The sequence below is a fragment of the Panthera onca genome, chromosome D4 (assembly GCF_046562875.1).
Source record: "Panthera onca isolate mPanOnc1 chromosome D4, mPanOnc1 haplotype 2, whole genome shotgun sequence".
NCBI classification, from domain to species: Eukaryota; Metazoa; Chordata; class Mammalia; order Carnivora; family Felidae; genus Panthera; species Panthera onca.
The window spans coordinates 84,168,219-84,183,472 of NC_138351.1; the positions used below are offsets into that span (position 1 = coordinate 84,168,219).

Consider the following 15,254-nt stretch of genomic DNA (forward strand, 5'->3'; position numbering starts at 1 on the left):
GTGAAAAGTCCCAGCGTAGCACCTGGCACACAGAGCAGACACCTTACTCAGTACTGGGCCATTGATTCAAGCAGCTCTGAGTTATCCCTCTGCCAGACCCTCAGCAACAGGAACCGAGTGGGGAGGGTGTCTGCTACAAGCAGGAGCAACGGGTCTGAAGGCCCCAGCCAGCTCCTCTGGACACCCCACCATCCCTCCCCAGAACCCCAGACAGGCTTCACAGACAGATGCCACGTGCAGAAGGATTCACATTTATTGGTTCAAATACAGTACCTAACATTTGCTAAACATGCATTTCACACTAATTGGTCACATTTCCACAGGTAGTCAATTCACAGAAAAGGGCCCATCCCTTGCCAGCTGGCAGGGTGGGAGGTAGCAGAGGGCCTGGGTAGCCCTTGGCCGGCCCTTTGGGGACAAGGGCTCAGAGACATCCCATTTATGCGATTCCTACACAGGACTGTGGGTGCAAGTGGGCCAACGGTAGGTAGCTGAGGGACACGTTCACTGATGTGTGTGCCACTACAGCACCTGACGGTGGGGTTGTGGGAGGTGGTGCTCCCTGTGCCTTGGATCACAGGAAGGAAATGGTGATCTCTGCAGGGGAGGGAGTGGCTAGTCCATGGCTGGGCAGGTGGCTGGGACTCCCCAGACGCGGCCCAGACATTGCAATGCAGCCACAAGCCCCTATCGCAAGCCTGGGATGGCAACACGGACAAAAACACCAACACCCCAGGGCAGGCAGGGCTTCTTTCCTGACAGAAACATGTAAACAGAGAGGGAGCTGCAGTATTTTTTTCCCACAGGATTCCTCAGGGAGGAATCGATCAGGATGTCATTCAAGAGGTAGTTTTATTTTTTTCTTTTTCATGGAAATTTGAGTCAACAACATTCTTACCTATTATAAGACATTTCAGAGAAAGAAAAAAAAAAAATGGTCACCAAAGGGCAAAAATGATCCTTTGGCTGGCAGAGCTGGCTCCAGGATTTAGAAGACCAGCCTCCACCAGTAACACAACTTTCTTCTTGGGCTTGGAGCAAACTCTGGCCTACCTCACAGCTTCCCTTTGAGCCTGCAATTGATTCTTGAGCAGGCTGTGCTTCATTTAGGGCTGCAGGCCCAGAGGAGGGAGGCCAGACGGGAGCTGGATTGGGCAGAGGGACCAGGCATTTTTATGAGCTGGTATACCGAGGCAGAGCCACCGTGGCTCATGTTGCAGGACAGCCAGAAGTCTTCAAGTTCAAGGTAGCCCAGGTCTAGCTGAGAAGGAAGCCCCAGCTTGCTCCCAGACTCCACATGTTCTCTAGGGCTCCTGCTTCTGAGGAAACGTCCAGGCCTAGCTCTCAAGCCCAAAAAAAGAAGCTGCTGCTTGTGGCAGCCAAGAGAGGGGTTTCTGGGGACCCTGTAATTAAATACACATCCCTGAGCTGTGGCCCTAGAAACCCTTGCCTCGAGGCTAATCAGTTTCCAGCACCTGGTGGAATGATTGCCGTTTCTCATCCTGAGACACAGATAAAACATCATTTCACAGACACTGGACATAGATGCTTCAAGCTGAGGAAAAAGGGAGGAATGATTAACTGCAAAGGCAGAGGGGAGTGTAGGGGATTCTCATGGATCAAGTTGGGGAAAGTAAGAATAGTGTGGGTGGGTTTTTTTTTTTTGTTTTTTGTTTTTTTTTTTTAGTTTTGTTTTTTGTTTTAAAAAATCAATAAAGAAAAGTTTAATAAAAGAGCTGGTCTGAAAGCCTGGATTTCTTAAAATAATTGCAAAATTTTAAAAAGCAACAAGGAAAAAGGCATATAAACCAGGGGCCCAGAGCTCAAGACTTGGAACAACTGCTCAACTTCCTGCCCTACTGAGAGGCCAGGGTCCCCTTACTTCGGCCAACCTTGGACATGGCTTAGGTGCTGCCCAGTGTGTTTGTTCATCTGTCTCCATCTGTCCCATTCCTTGACTGGAAATCAAGAACAAACAAAGTTAGGAAATGGGGAGCAGAACAAGGTAGCTAACTCAGAGAGCCCAGGGTTTTAAGGACCTGGTAACGTATTGGCCATGGCAGGTACTCACATCCCTGAAATGGGGTGGCAAGTAAGAAGCAAGTCGGTGTGGGGTGGGTGACTGTCAGCAATGCCTTAGAGACCCTGAGATTCCCTTGATGCATCCTCTGGTTCTGGAGAACAGGACAGGGAGGTTCCTGCGTGCTGCCTTCTATCCCTGGAGGCTCGCTCACCTCACTTACGGGGCAGACATGGGGCCGGTGTCCTCTGAGCCAGGTGGAGTGCTTAGAGACAGGTTCTGGGGAGTTTCTCCAGACTAAGGGCGAGACCACTGAACCTTGTGAAAAATTCCAAAATTCTACAAAGGAGCCAGAGAGCATGAGTTGTAGGTGAAGTTCCAAGATTCCAAACTTTTATCTTGGGTCGAGAAAACACTTAATGGGAAAGGAAAGGAAAAGCCTGTGTGTTTCAATGCAGTGCACACAGCTTTACCACAGCTTTCAGGGTTATAATTTTATGGTGGAAAAACTCTCACTCAAAGTGAGCGCTGTTGGTAGCAGGGGATCAGAGAGAGGACAGAAGAGAAGGGAATTAGAGACAACATGCACAACTTTTTTCTTCTTCCACTAGCAAAAAGGCTACCTTGTTAACCAAACATTATGGGAAGAAAGGCAAAAAACAAACACACCAAACCTCCCCCTCCAACCTTTCTCTGTGTCCTTCAAACCAAATTCACAAATACATCTAGTGGCTGACCTAATGTCTCCACGCTGCTAGCTACACTCCTACCTTCTCCTCCTAATACCTGAGTTTGCAATGCAACACATTCACTTTACCCTGTTTAAAAAAAAGCCCACGTCATAAAAGGACTGGGTGCAGAAGACATTAAAGGCTGTCCACAGGTCAGGCTCCGGCTTGGAACACACGGCCACTTGGCTCAGAAATTCTGCAGGGCTCTTGGCAATGAATGGGCTCTTTGTTCTGTGGAATCTGCTGCAAACATTTGTAAAAATGGATTTGTACAATGGCAACTTGCAGAAGCTTTCCCCCACTCCACAAATTAACAACTTGCTCTGTTTAACGCTGTGTTATTGGAGAGATATGCTCTTGCCTTGTCAGAGAGCAATTTCCTTTGATATCCAACACAACCAGTAAAATGCTTAATTTAAGAGAAAAGCAATTTCAAAAAGTAATTTGACACATGGAGGTCTAGAGCAAAGAAAGATACTGCACACAGGAGCAGTCTTGGAGAAGGGGACTCTGATATATGTCTCCTCCCCTACCTTGAGGAAAGCAGCTTGGAGTCTGACCTGTAGCCAAAGAATGTGATCTAGTTGGTTAAATAAAAAAATTCAGGGAAACAAAAATATTGTGAACTCAGAAATAAACAGATACACACACAAAACACTTCCCATCAACTAGTGAAAAACATTCTGGTTGGAGCTTTTCCTGAGGAACATGTCTCTTTTCTCTTTCAGAGCAGCTGGAGAAATGGCATTAAGGAATAATAAATGCTCTGAGTTTTAGATCCATCAAGGGACAAAGTCATCATTCTGCCGGTACCCGTAACATTTCACTGGGAAGAAAAGATTACAATCTGACACGGACTACCTGGTATGCACATGATGTGGTGGCTGACTGGGCAAGTTTGCAAGGCCGGGTTGGGAAGAGAGCAAAAGACCTTTGACTAAACAGGAAAAACAAAATGCTGTGGGTCCCTCAAGCCCACCCAGGGAGGCACCCAGTTAAGTGGTCTGTCTGCTGCACTGGCTGTGGGAGGCACCTGGGTATAGGCAGAGACAACTGCTCTAGTAAGGCAAAGAAAGGAAAAGCACCTGAAAGAACTCTAAGACAGACATGGTATGGCCGCTGGCCAAAGCCAAGAGGGTAAGGAACGTTTCCCAGGACTAGGTAGGGCAGGTAGTGAAAAACTAGGAGGTCCAGGCCATATCTGCAGAGGGGGTAGCCAGACCCTGAGGAACATGAGGTAGTTTCAAGCCTCACCCCACCCCCTGCCACTTCCCTTCCAGGTGCTTTGGACTCCAGCCCTCTAGGCCTTGGTCAGCCAGGCCACTGATAGTCTAACAGGCAGCCGGGCCACTCTGATCCTTGGGCTTTCTAAGGAAACCTGGTCTCACTTTGGAGAGATTAGGAGAACTTGAGAGTAGAATGAAGAGGCAAAAATTCTGTTCAGCAGGTGGGGGGATGGTCCTTCCCACTGTATGAAAGACTGCAGGTTTGGGATTCAGTCCTGAGGGTGGGACGAGATGGGGTGAGGGGAGGAACAGGGAAAGGAAGATTATTCTTCTGGCAGTCTGGCCTTTGTCCCACTACCCTTTGAAGAAAGCAAGGTGAAAGGAGAATAAATTAGCAGTGGGCACCAGGATTCAGAGCATGACATTTTGTTCAGTTTTTTTCAAAGGGCCAATAGGAAGCCAAATTTATAAGAGAGAGACAGGAGTCTGAGGAAAGTGGACCTTGGTAGATCCAGGTAAAGAAACTAAGTAGCTGTGACCCCTAGGGAGCTGGTAGACAAGTCCCAAGAATTAACTTACTGCCAGGGACTTGTGTGGATGAAAAGTTGACAGTGGCAGAAACTGACGGTGGCGGTTCAGACGGTGGGGGCGGGGGGAGCCCACAGCATGGTGTGAGAACAGAAACCCTTCTCCCTGAGGACTTGTATGGAGGGAGGACACCTAACTTAGATTTGGTCACTGTGCCCTTCCCCCTCAACTGTCATGCTTTCCAAAGAAACGAGATGGCTAAATCCTTATCTCCTGTCCTGTTCCCAGTGTCTTCCCCACTTTGCTTGATAAACCTCCCAACGCCACTTTGCCCCTTTATGATGTGCTCTTTTACTTTTACCTGGCAATTCGGTAGCTAGAAAAAGGCAGTTCGCTCTCTGACAGACTAATGTAGGAGTCTGCTGAGAACATGTGGAAAAAGTAGGGATGGTCACATCCCTCCCTTCCCACTGAGGTAGTCGTCTTTGTCAACATTATGGAAATATTCATCTCAGCCCCATCCCACCCTCTCCCTCAAAATACAAAAGAACTATCTCTAAACAATGACAACACTATAACATTAAACATCTTCACATTCTGTAAACTGCAAGGAAATGCATCGGCTGCATTTACACAAAAGCATGTGCATCATGTTGAAGGCCATACATTCAACTCTGTCGTGAAATAAATATATAGAAAAATGAGGTTAAAAAAACAGACAAACAAACAAAAACTCTTCTTGCTATGGAGGCGACTGGAAACACTGCTCCACAGCCTCCACCTTGGTCTCTCTGGCTCTTTCTTCTGGAGCCTGTCCTGCCCACCCAAGGCGTTGCAGTTGGCCTGAGGAGGGGCGCTGGGAACAGGTCATTCCTTGCCCACACTTGTCTTGCAGGAATGCAGTACCACCTTAAAGAGGAGAGGCAGCTGCTCCAGGGGTACATTCACCATCTTTCCTGGTAACAAGGTGGGAAAAGAAGAGTTAGCAAGTGGCTGCACTGGGAAAGTGTAGCTGCCTCCTTCCTCTCAGGCTGGTAAAGGGAGAATGTTGCCTTTTTTTTTTTTTTTTTTTTAAAGTTTATTTATTTTGAGACAGACAGACAGAGAGAGAGAGAGAGAGCGAGCAAGCAGGGGAGGGGCAGAGAGGGAGGGAGAGAGAATCCCAAGCAGGCTCCTTGCCATCAGCACAGGGCCTGATGTGGGGCTCGAACTCACAAACTGTGAGATCATGACCTGAGCCAAAACCAAGAGTCGGATGCTTAACTGACTGAACTACCCAGGCACCCTGAGAGAATGTTTATTGCCCTTTTGAGTGATTGGAGCAAGAAAAGTGCCAGGAGTATCAGACAAACTGTGTTAACATCCTGATACCCAGACCCATTCTGGTGCCCTAGAGAGTCTAGTAATGGTGCAAGCTATAATCATTGCTACCATTTACTTGCTCTGCACTAGGTGTTTAAATGCCTTATCTAATGCTCACAATATTTCCATGTGACAGCTGGAACTTTTTATCCCTATTTTATAGATGAAGAATCTGAAACTGAAAGGTATTCCTAGATGTTCTCTTAGAGCTAAAATACCATAAGAAACATATTCTGTTTTTTTTTTTTTTTTTTCCTGTTAGATTCTCTAACTAGCATTCCAAAAAGCACTGTTCTTTCGAATAGTATAATGGGTGAGTAAAAGTACTGGAAAGAAAAGGAGGGGGGTAATCACAGGGGCAAGTAAATTTGAGAAATTCAGGGTTCATAAAGGTATACAGGTTTCTTTATTGGAGGACTTCACAGAGCATTCAGTGTGCTAACATACTTTGTAGATATCTGAGGCCGTCGTTCTTCTCCCTGACCGTATCTTAGAGTCATGCCCAGGTCCCATGCCATATCAATTAAATCAGGATTTCTGGGGTACGATCCAAGCACAGATATTTTTTAAAAGCTTCGCAGGTGATTCAAAATGCTGCCAGAGTTGAGACTCCATCTCAGTATTAATTACTGCCCTCTCTTTATTTCAGAGAGCATCTGAATTAATATCTTGTTCAGTAAGACAAAGATTTGGAAATGCTGAGATATAAACTACCAAAGCACCCCTAAAATTCCAAAATTTTAGGTCCATTTCAGATCTGCTAGACTATCTAGGTCCAAAAAGTAGAAACAAAAATTCCTTTATCAGATTGAAAAATTTTTCCTTCAAAATTGCACTGCTGAATCTGACAGGAACAATCTTAGTCTAGAGGTCACATTTCTGTGTTTTCCCTCAGTGTATACTGGCTACTCTACACAAGAATCTTTACCAAATGAACTAAAGCAACCATAACAACAAGAATTCCTTTGCAAAGGTATAATTTTTGAGAATTATTTTAAAGGTATCACTTTAAATGAATGATCCCAGAAAATCTGTAAGAAATTTTCCAAAATGAAGTTAATTAAAAAAATTGAGGGGCGCCTGGGTGGCTCAGTCGGTTAAGCGTCCGACTACAGCTCAGGTCACGATCTCACAGTCTGTGAGTTCGAGCCCCGCGTCGGGCTCTGGGCTGATGGCTCAGAGCCTGGAGCCTGTTTCAGATTCTGTGTCTCCCTCTCTCTCTGCCCCTCCCCTGTTCATGCTCTGTTTCTCTCTCTCCCAAAAATAAATAAACGTTAAAAAAAAAAAAAAAATTAAAAAAAAAAAACTTGAGATATAATTAATTCAAATACCATAAAATCCACCCTTTTAAAGTATATAACTCAGAATTTGAGAAACCCTGAGCCTGTTTCGCCATCCACTGAATGACCATAATATCACCAATCACTAGCCTTGCAGTTTGTTCTGAGATTAAGTAACAAAAGGCCACAAAGCACCCTGCACATCATAGGCACAAAGGAAATGTCAGACTCTCTTTCCCTACAAAGAAAACACAAAATTCTCATTATAATGTAACTTTTCTGAGGGCAATGGTAGAAGCTCTTTTATGCAGTTGGTGATGGGCCTGGAATAAGCATTTTGAAAACACTGCCTGTCTCATTCCCTTCACAAGCCAAGGAAGGTTTGGAAGCCCAGCACTAAGAACGTTACCTGCAATATAGCGAATCTCAGGTAAGCACATCATGAGGTCAGGAAAGCGGTTCGGCTGATGTGTGTATTTATATTCAGTGAAATCCTGGCAAATGTACCAATATCGCTTGTTCAGTTGTTCCAGCTGTGAGGCACTGGTCAGACCCCTGATATCTGTTAAAAAAAACACACACACACACACAAGAAATGGAGGGGTTTTCTATTGGGGAAAGAACACCAGCTCCTTCAATATGTGCATCTTTCAATTAAAAGTTATTAAACATTGTCACAACAGGAGACCTTTTCTCTTTCTGACATGGAGGAACAAAACTCTGGACAAGGGAAGAGAAATCAGATACAGGCAAAAAATTATAAAGGAGAATCACTAGACTGAAACACTTGAGTGCTAGGCTCTATCTTCCTCAGCTCCTACATAGCTCCCAGCACAGTGCTTGACACAAAACAGGCACCAGTGGATGTTCAACAACTGGCTGAATAATCTACCTTTCATAATGTATCTTTCAGAGTATCTTTAAACTGGCCCTTTGCTGGAGGCCGATCAGAAAGCTTGCGGAGCCTACACGTTTATGCTAGGCATATACTCACACATGGTCTCCTATGTGCTTCTGCTCACACTATTCTACCTGGGCTGTCACTCCAGCTTTTTTCTATATAGATTTCTCTCTTTATATAAAAATGTATATGTGTATATATAATATATATGGACATGTATGTATACATACACACACACACAACTATCCCTTTTATCTATAGAATATATAGTTTACACACACACACGTTTATATATACATAAATAAGAGAACATAAATATTCTCTCTCTATATATATCTTACCCAGCCTTTGAGGCCCCACTCAGATTTCTCCTCCAAGAAGTTGCTGCTGATCTCCCTCCCATCTGAGGCTCAAGTAATGTGTCAAGTGCCATTTTAAAGTGTGTATTTCTTGAGGCCAGAGACCTGGGGTCTATTTTTATTTAATGTCTTTAATGCTCAACACAGTGCCTGGTCTAGGGAAGGCACACAGAACAGCAGATAAATGAGTGGAGAAGACAAATGAATGAATAGTGGAGAAGCAGCAGGAGGAGTAGGCAAAGAGGAGGGTATTGGAAGTCTCGACTAGGAAACTAACACAGGAAGAGAGTACTTTCAATGTTACAAGGCAGCAAAAGCGCCCCGTTGCACTGTGAGAGTACAGCACTCATACACTACTTTGGAAAAAAGAGAATACAAATTCTCCTCCACACTCCGGTCACTACCAGCTACCAAGTGCCACTTTGCAGGTAATCCCCCACATAAACCACATTCGGCCCTCCTCTAAACAAAAGCCATGCTTGATATGCATTGTGTGAGTTCTTGTGCACCACCATTCTGCCCTGAAGGGGCCGTCAGAAGCACTGCCAGACTGTCACAGAGGTCTTATCTCCAATAGTTTCATCAGTCACCCTGGTCTTCTTCAGTTGCTGGTAAACTTGGTACAAATTTTAAATGACGCATGTACTGTCCTTGGTGTCTGTGTTTAAATGCATTAAAACTGACTAAACAAAGCGAATCCTTTTCCTTCCTCTATGAGTTATAGAGACTGTGGCATTTAGGTTTGAAGAAAAAATCCAAAGCATGCTCTGCACTATAGAGGGGCAGGATGAGGAGAGCACAGGCCTTTATCTAAGATTGGTACCCACATCGTGTGACAGATTCTGTGTGACAGTCCGGAGGGTAAAGGGGTGGGAGGTGGTGTGTGAAACGAGGGCAAATGCTCTCTGGCCAACAACAACAACAAAGTCCCCTTTCCTCATCCCCAGCTACTTACCTTGATTTAAGAAGTTAATTGCTTTCATGCAAGCGTACTCTTCATTGCTGACCTTTAGCTGATGGAACTTGTGATATAGGTAGATGAGCCGCTCGATCACCTCCATCCCTTCATCACTAAATCTGGGAAACAGACAGTGGAGGTCAAGGAAGGGAAGCCAGAGGTCTCCTATAGCTCCTTAAGGAATCTAGGATTGAAAAGAGCCCGAACTTGGGGGAAATGGAATCCAGAACCATTTGTGAAGGACAGGTAGCTCCATGGTTTGTCTAGCAGCCAAGAGAGCTCATATAAGCTGCTGTTCCCAAGGTCAGGTGGGGTCAATCAAACCTAAGTTCAAATCCAGCTCCAACATATAAAAGCTATAAGACTTTGGGAAAATCATTTGACCCCTCTAACCTTTGAGGTCCTCTTTTGTAAAATAGTAACACTTGTCTGCTTAGGGTAACAAGGGCCAAAGGCAGTCTGTGAAACGTAAATGTGGAGAAATAGGACATTATCAAGGTACTGCTATTGTTGAAATGCAGTCTGCAGTGTCAACGGCAGCTGCCATGGTGACTCTATGTGAGCTTCTGCCACGATGAAGAAAAAGCTGACGGTTATATTTTTTAGGTTCACTGTTTCTAGCAGGGCTGAGGTTACACACAGTGAAAAAAAATGTTTGGCATCCCTGACTTCAGCTAGGGAGGGACAGAAACATTAACTGAGCCTCCATGTCATACCAGTCTCCGTGCTGGGCACTTTAAAAAAATACATTTATTTATTTTTGAGAGAGAGCATGTGAGTGGGGGAGGGGCAGAGAGAGGGGGAGACAGAGGATCTGAAGCAGGCTCTGTGCTGACAGCAGAGAGCCTGATGCGAGGCTCAAACCCACAAACCGAAGTTGGACGCTCAACCATCTGAGCCACCCAGGTGTCCCTGTGCTGGGCACTTTATGTGTACTTTCTCATTTAATCTTCTCAGCCCTATGGGCTAGGTGAGACTATCATTACCACTGTACAGACGAGAAACTGAAGTTCAAAGAATGGAGGAGACTGGTCCACAAGCATACAGTTGGTGGCAGAGCTAGAACCTGGAACCTGCGCTAACTTCCCAAGGCCTTGGTTTTTCCAACATCTACATAGCAGGTAAGACTCAATGCGGACCATGATCCTTTCTTTGGATCAGGAGAAAGCTCTGCGGGGGAAGACCAAGTTTTAGAAAAAGGAAGCCAAGGTTAGAGGACTAATCCTCTGGGTCCTAGTGGGGAACACCTCATACCAGAGGTGGGGACACCACCAAACCAAGAAGGCAAAAAGGCTTAATGGGGAAGCAAGTGTTTATAAAAGCTGGGGTCGGGGTCACGCTCAGCCTCTGCCCTTCCAGGAGTGGACTAAGGAGAGTTCCAGACAGGCCTTAGATGCAGCTCAGTCATGGAGAGAAGATGCTCAGCCCTGGGACTGCTCCCTGGTGGCATGTTCAGATCTGAGTACTGCAGCCCTATGCCAGGCAAGAAGGCGCTGTCTGCCCCCCTCAACACCTGGGGATGTACTACTGCTGTCTGGGCTCTACTACCTTCTGCGTTGACTCTGAAGGCCTTGCAAGGGCTTGGCCTCCTGGGCAAGCAGCACATTTTTTCTTCCCTGGGGAAAGCCTGGCCCTGGTTGGAGCCAGAGGCGTCTGCCCTTCTCAAGCACCAGGGGGAGCTACAGCAGCAGCTACCTGCAATCTAGAGCCCTGACCCTTTTGCCCCAAAGTCTGGCTCCCCCTCAGTCTGAGCTGGGGTTTCGTTTCTTCCATCAGCTGATCTCAACAATGACGGCTGACTCCATTTCTCTCTGTGCCTGGCCCAACAGTTTTTATAACTTTATTAATACTTTCCCAAACTGGCTGATAGACAAATTTATACTGAACAGCTCCTATACTAACCTTACCTACCATTCTACCCTTTGGTGAGCATTTGCTACTTGCCAGGTACTTTGTTAAATATTCGACACACATTATTTCATGGGATACTCCCAATACATCCACCAAATTGGTATTACAATTCTCTGTTCACATGTGAAAACAAAGCTCAGAGAGGTTATTTACTGTGCCCCTAGTGCATTCTTATATTTTACCCCCCTGACAACCATGAGATATCACCTCCACGTTAGGGATAAGGAAGCAAAAGAAGAGCATCTTGCCTTCCACAAAAGTTACATGGTAGATAAGTGGTGGTGGGTGGGGCCAAAGTTTAAACCTAAATTTTCTGATTCCAAGCCTGTTGCTTTCTCAGCACTCCATTGTCCACTCCCTGACTGTCAGGTCCCCACAGCAACTCAGCCCAGGGCTCAACTCAGCTACGTGCAGGGTATGCTGCAGTGCCTCGATGCTGCTGAGACATGCAGGAGGCAGTGGGCCTGAGAGTGAAGATCACATCACTGCCTCATCACAGTACTCTGCTGGCTACTTCTGTTCTTGAGAGGAAAAAGGTCTTTCCTGCAAATTCCCTCTAGGATCTGCCTGGAGGGGTGGTGTGGGGATGAAAAGCAGTAGGTCAAAAAGGAGGACACAAGCAGAGCGGCAATGCCAGCATCTGTCTGTGGCGGAGCAGTGTAGCAAACAAAGATAATGTTCTCTCCCTTAATCAGCAACCGCTTGCCCCAAGTGCTCCCTCTGGCACTGCAGAACCTGCAGGTGTGTGGTTATCAGCCGGACCCCCAGCCTGCGGTGGCGAACTTACTGCAAGGGATACAAAGGAGCTCCCAAGTGCCTGGCATGAGCACATGTCCCAAATCTGCCCGCTCTACTGGGGACAGCACATACTCTCTTTTCCAAATTTCCTAGGACAGGCAACTATCATGGACCCCTGACAGTGGTGGGGGGCTGGCAGCCAGCCCAGTAGCCCCCACTCAGTCTCCACAGCCTGACTGCAAAGCTTTCCTCCACACCCCGCATCCCACCCCTTGATAAACAAATTGTTCTCTGTTCCATGGGCCTGCTTTCTCCTCCAGCCGTGCCTCCTCCACATCTGCCCACTCCACAGTTCTAACGCCCCTGTATTCCCTGTCTGCACATTATCAGCATTTAAAGCCAGAAAGTTGGACAAACACACCCATTCTTCTTCGAGGTTCCCATTACATAGGCATGCTAGGACAAAGAAAACATTCCTGCCAGGATCCCCCAAACCACTGGACCATTCAGTCAGCAATTGAAACTGACACTATGTAAGTTATGTCCCATTAAGGGGGCTGAGAGGCCTAGTTGTCTCCTTTTCATTCAGCTAAATGCACCTACCCCCAGGAGCAGTCATCAGCCACAACCTTAGAGGAACTGCCATCTCAGCACCCACATAAACACTCCACGATGGGAGTAAGACTCTAACTCCAGGACACATTCCAGAAAGCCGAAGTTTTGAGAAGGCTAAATAATTCAGCAGAGGGAAATGGTAAGGATTCTGGGCTTTGGGGCACAACAGATCTAGGTGGTGATGTCTACTTCATCTCTTCCTAGGTTTGTAGCTTTGAGTTTTCACCTCTCTGACCCTCATGCTCCTCCTCTGTGGAACAAGGATAATATTAGTGCAGTTGCTTCGGGTGGTGGTGAGGACTAAACAAATAATGTTTGTATAGCACTTAAGATGGAATTTGGCACAATAAACAGTCTATAATTGTTAACTATTATCATTATTAATGGCATCATCATCATTGCTCCTGTTGCAACAGCAAAATGATTGTGTTTCTTGAACCTTACAGCTAGGATCTGAGCAGGGAAGCTGGGAGGCAACTTTTCATAGATCTGGCAGAAATGGAGCTAGTGCTTGTGAGATAGAATTGCCCATTAAAGCCCATCTAGTGCAAGGCATCTTCTCTTGAGAGTGAAGGAGTCTTGATTAGGGCCAGGAGCAGTCACTGGCTGGTGCTACAATCTGCTTTAAATCAAATTCACCCAGCTCACTGTCTGATAACAGCCTGATTAAGGAAAATGGGTACCATAAATTTGATTCAATATTTGAGAAGAGAAAAGGAGGTGGTCATGTATCATCGGGGAAAAGCCCTTTCATGACAGCAGGAACTTACTTGCACTTAAGAGTTGTGAAAAAGTAAAGGCATTTTGGGGGAGTAGGAGTAATGCAGGAGCAGGCAAGGTAGAAAAGAGCTATGGCCAATTACAGACTCCACACCCTGGGTTTCTAGCAGAGGAAGGAATGCTTTACACTGATGTACCTGATTCCAGGGTTTTTCACACTTCCTTTTCCTCTGACCTCCAGGGCAGTTCCCCATGCATCTCAGGCTCAACAGACTCCAGATCAAACTCAGAGTGGCTCATCTCTTAGCCTGTTCTTCTCAGGCTCCATTATCTTGGCTAAGAGAATTGGCACTCACCTGCCTGGTAGCACCCCCACCCAACTTTCCACTCACTGAAGTCCCACTGACTTTACCTCCTTGTTATCTCTTAATTTTGTGCTGTCCTCTCTATTCCCATAGTCACTGCTGCCTTGTCCAGGCCTTGTTTTCTTTTACCTGGATTATGGAACAACCTCCTACACAGATACCATCCTCTAGCGTTGTCAATGCCAATCAATCCTGACTTTAGAGCCTCAGGGATCTTTCTAAAATGCTAACTGCCCATGTAATTACTCCACTTAAAAACATCCTAAGACTTAACAGTAGTCACATAAGATAATCCACATTCTTTAGATTGGCATTTGAATACCTTCATGATCTGCCTTCTTATACCTTTCTCTCCAGTCATTTCTCCCCTCATTTCTGTCTCTCAGATACATTCTCTCTATACAATCCACAGGATTGCTTTTGATTCCGTACACAAACCAACTATCCAAGATCTCTAACTTCTAGGACTCTGTTTTATCTCCTGCCTTCCTCCTGTTCTCTATAATCTACATATAAAAACCCACTTCAAGATGCAACTCAAATGTCTTATCCCCTGGCAAGCACTACCTGATTATGCAAGTAGAGGTACTTACTTCCTAGTCCCTCATATGTCCCTCAATCTCTACCAGTACCCCCCTGGATTATAGACTGTTCTCTGTTTCTATTTGTCTCCCAATCTCCTAAACCACGGGGCTCTCACCTGAGTCAGAAACCGTGTCTGCATCATCTACGATCCCAACACCGCTCCCCTGACATGCACAACAGGGTCCTAGTACATGGAATCAGAACTAACTTGTTGAAATTTAACTCCTATTTTTCCATGGAAGGATTCCATATGCTTTTAGCATGGAGTAGTGAGTCCTGACAACAAATCTATTTCTTATCCTCAGAATCCACTAGAGAGCTCAGCACCAATACATCGTCTAGAATTAGCACTGTTCAACAGAACTTTCTGAGATGATGGCGATGTTCTGTATCTTCACTGTCCAATACATGATCCACTAATCACATGTGGCTAGTGAGCACGTGGAAATGTGGCTAGTGCTAATGAGGACTGAATTTTTCATTTTATTGAATTTTAATTAAATTAAATTTAAAAAGTCACCCGAGGCTAGCAGTTACTATATTGGACAGTGCAGCTCTACATTCTCCTTGGTAAGGAGGCTTCCTAGGAAATAAACATTCCCTCACTAATTTAGCTGTTACTGGCCCCTGCCTTGCTCTTAGGGCCCAAGGGACTGGATACAGTGGGATGGGGTGCCTTATAAAGCTCAAAGCCACAGAGGGCTCTGCATGGCCAATGATCCTTGCCTACCTGCAGAAGACCTGGGAAAACCCATCATTCTATAGAGACTGGAGCCCATAGGCTGACTTTGTAGACAGCCGCAGGCTGCACTGGTGGATTCCAAGCAAATAAGGAGGCCAGGCTCATTGGGCCAGCTCTACAAACCCTGACAGTATTAGCATTGCTAACTGCAATTCATACACTTAGTTGGCCCAGAGTTAAGGAGGAGATAGGAATTTGATAGAAACAATGAAT

At 45.7% G+C, this 15,254-nt stretch overlaps 1 protein-coding gene across 4 annotated transcripts in view; it reads right to left on the bottom strand.

Annotated features, from left to right (window-relative positions):
- Positions 1-230: 230 nt before the first annotated feature.
- The window catches only part of NR6A1 (nuclear receptor subfamily 6 group A member 1), a 231,804-nt gene continuing 216,780 nt past the window's right edge, over positions 231-15,254 (bottom strand). For all 4 annotated transcript variants that reach the window (XM_060608702.3, XM_060608704.3, XM_060608701.3 and 1 more), the window contains 3 exons: positions 9,363-9,484; positions 7,557-7,709; positions 231-5,461 (listed from right to left, as the gene is read on the bottom strand). In XM_060608702.3, coding sequence (XP_060464685.1) covers positions 5,373-5,461; positions 7,557-7,709; positions 9,363-9,484 — 364 coding nt within the window. In that variant the 3' untranslated portion in view covers positions 231-5,372. The remainder of the gene's footprint in view (positions 5,462-7,556; positions 7,710-9,362; positions 9,485-15,254) is intronic.